A 3,058-nucleotide genomic window follows, 5' to 3' on the forward strand; every position below is an offset into this window, starting at 1 on the left:
AAAATTTTAAATGTATATTTTTTTATTAATTATAAACTGTATTTATTATTATTATTATTATTATTATTATTATTATTATTATTATTAATAATAATAATAATATATATTTGTTTTTTATTATATATTTATTTTTTTCCTCTTCTGTAAATTGAATTGAATATTTAATTATCGAGCTAATTGTCAATGTTTCTTGTATATTTAAATACTTTTTCATGCTATGTTGGTAAAACAAGCTGTTCTTAAAGTTAAATAATGTTCCATATCTATTTCACACAGTAATCCAGACAGCGTGATGTTTACTGGATGTTTACTTGAAAATGATTTTGAAGAAAATAACACACACATTTATATAAACGAGTAAGACAAAAGATTTATTACACAATGAGGTTAAAAACATTTACTCAGTCGTCAGTACATGTGTCCTGTGTTCATGTCTCAGCATTAAACTCAGTCTAAACTTTCACACTCGAATCTTAAACAGTTTCAAAAGTTTCTAATACAGTTTTTAAACCCAAACTAAACCAAACAGAGGGAGTGAGACGCAGAAGCAGTCAGAGGAGATAAAGAGAAAATAAATGTGTAAAAGGATAACAGTCTTATTGTATATCACTGTGTTACATCTCCTACTGAACTCCTGTAATAAATAGAATTTAGTTCTGTAGAAATAATATTTCTATATTGTACGTTAGCTTATCTCTGTGTTCTTTGTTAAGGAGTCACAGTTCCTGGGCGTGAGTACGGCTGCTCCTGCTCTGCTCACTTTGCGATGAATTCGGAGTGTTCCACTGATGACCTCAAGCGCTGTGCCCTCAAACAGCCGGGCCATGAAGGACAGTCCGTCTGTGCGGATATAAGAGCGTCCCGCTAAGGTGTACAGCACCGGGTTAGCGCAGCTGCTAATGAAGGCCAGAGAGGAAGTGGCGGCTCGATAAGTCCTCGAGATGTTTCTCAAACTGCATGAAGAAAACAAGGATGGAGATTAGACTATGAGTCACGTGACGTCACGTTAATGTCAGTGGGGGACTGAGATGATAATATACATACTTTGTTTGCAGATAAGAATCCTTTGGTGCACACGCAGACACCACCTGACAGAACATACAGAAACATTCAAGCTTTCTGTACTTTACACACCAGCTCCATGTTCTAATATATTCGTATATAGTTTTTTTCAGCAGATTGCAACTGCAATGATTTCAGGAAGATTATGGAATAACTTTGTCAGTTTCTGTGTGAATGAGGAAGGATTAGTGTCATGATGAAATGATGAAGTGTATGTGCTGACGTTTTTAAGCAGTATATAATGTAGAATTTAGGGCCTGTGGTTGTTTCTCACCTGCATGATGTTGATGATGTGATATGGCAGCCAGAAAGCAGCAAAAGTGATGATGATGGCGAGGATGAGCTTCTCACTGCGCACTCGCCTCTTAAAGGGAGTCTGTCGCAGATGACGGAGAATACACACGTAACTGCTGACGATGATGCCGTATGGGAGCAGGAACCCCACCACCGTCTCCATGCTCATGTGGAACGCCTCCTGTTCACCAGAATGCACATGACAAATCACTTTCACTTCCCGTCTCTCTGTAATCAAGCTTTATTTTTTACCTGATGACTTGTTTACTCTCATTTCACTGATCATTACACAGTAAACACTCCACAGTGTGTGTATTACTCTGTATACTGTTACTGTAACATATGCTCTGTACTCTGATTTCGCAGTCACACTGACACATACGTACATATTTGTTATCACTGTGATGGTGCGAGCAGAGCAGCGTTTCATTGCTGTTCTCCTTGTTCACATCCCTGAAGATCAGAGCAGGAATGGCGAGCATGAAGACGAGCACCCAGAGCATGGTGAGGATGCTCAGCATGTTTCTCCTGCTCCTGAAGAAGCGAGTGCCTTGTGGTCGCAGCACGGTCACCAACCGATGCACACTCATGAGTGTGATGAGCATGATGGAGGCATACATGTTGGTGTTGCACAGATAGAAGAGCAGCTTGCACATGAAGCGTCCGAACACCCACGACTGTTTGGCCAGGTACACAATGAAGAACACAGTCAGGCACATGATGGCACCATCGGCACACGCCAGGTTCAGGATGATCAGCGTTGTGACTGATCGTTTACGGGCACGTGCCAGGATGCTCCATATGATGAAGAGGTTTCCTGGGACACCCAGAAGGAAGACGATGCCAAGGATGATGGCACCAAGAACGAACGAAACTATGGGGACTAAGTTTTCATTAGGGGAGGATAAGTCTGTGGTATTGTTCACCATCATTAGAGACGCCTGTGGAGGGTGAAAGCAAAGCACATTCGATTTAATGTTATACAACATACAGTAAAAAGGCTTTAAGGTACAATGTAATTGTTCCTCACCAACATCTCAGGAGGATTCTGACAGCAGAGAATTTAGAATTTCAATTCAATTCTATAGAAGTTCAATTCAAATTTATTTATATAGCACTTTAAAAAAAACAACATGACGAACCCACAATGGCTAAACACACACACACACACACCACTGCATCAGAGGATGTGTGTATGAGTCATCAGTGTGAAGGTGTGGTATCGCGCGTTCAAACCTGTCGATCCTCCACACTGAGTTGTATGTCTACATACATGATTAAGAAGATGCAGGAAAAATATAAAAATGCTGAAAATGAATTGAGTGAATTATTATTTTGTCATCCATTATCCTTCACTAAAACACATCAAAGTACAAATTACACAAAGCACCAAACCCATCCTGCATCCTGCTGGCATCACCTGCTGGTGCAGGAACTGCACTGCTCACAAACAACCCTGCAGCCTGTAGGACCTCAAGCTCCAGAACCACAGCTGCTTTAACCACAATCAAGAGAACCACAACCAAAATAAGAAATTTACCAACAAAGCTGCTGGTCTCTCTTGAAGTGTGTGTAATAATAAATCATCATACCATCATTACTTAACAAGAACAATTTAATTATTAAAATATTAAACACCACCTGTGAGAAGAGCCCTGATACCTCAGGAGATGTGGTTTAAGCACGATGTAGAACTCGGCAT

General features: G+C 39.9%; 1 protein-coding gene across 4 annotated transcripts in view; it reads right to left on the reverse strand.

Moving 5' to 3' along the window:
• Window positions 1–350: 350 nt before the first annotated feature.
• ltb4r2b (leukotriene B4 receptor 2b) overlaps window positions 351–3,058 on the reverse strand; it is a 3,224-nt gene continuing 516 nt past the window's right edge. Inside the window, exons 2-6 of one of the 4 annotated variants that reach the window (XM_047820461.1) lie at window positions 2,777–2,848; window positions 1,743–2,297; window positions 1,337–1,537; window positions 1,045–1,088; window positions 351–953 (exon numbers count right to left, since the gene is read on the reverse strand). In XM_047820461.1, the coding sequence (XP_047676417.1) occupies window positions 686–953; window positions 1,045–1,088; window positions 1,337–1,537; window positions 1,743–2,288 (1,059 nt within the window). In that variant the 5' untranslated portion in view covers window positions 2,289–2,297; window positions 2,777–2,848 and the 3' untranslated portion in view covers window positions 351–685. Of the gene's footprint in view, window positions 954–1,044; window positions 1,089–1,336; window positions 1,538–1,742; window positions 2,852–3,058 lie in introns of all 4 variants that reach the window. The other 3 variants (XM_047820457.1, XM_047820459.1, XM_027153621.2) reach the window with 3 other exon arrangements.

Source organism: Tachysurus fulvidraco, chromosome 1, assembly GCF_022655615.1.
Source record: "Tachysurus fulvidraco isolate hzauxx_2018 chromosome 1, HZAU_PFXX_2.0, whole genome shotgun sequence".
Taxonomy (NCBI): Eukaryota; Metazoa; Chordata; class Actinopteri; order Siluriformes; family Bagridae; genus Tachysurus; species Tachysurus fulvidraco.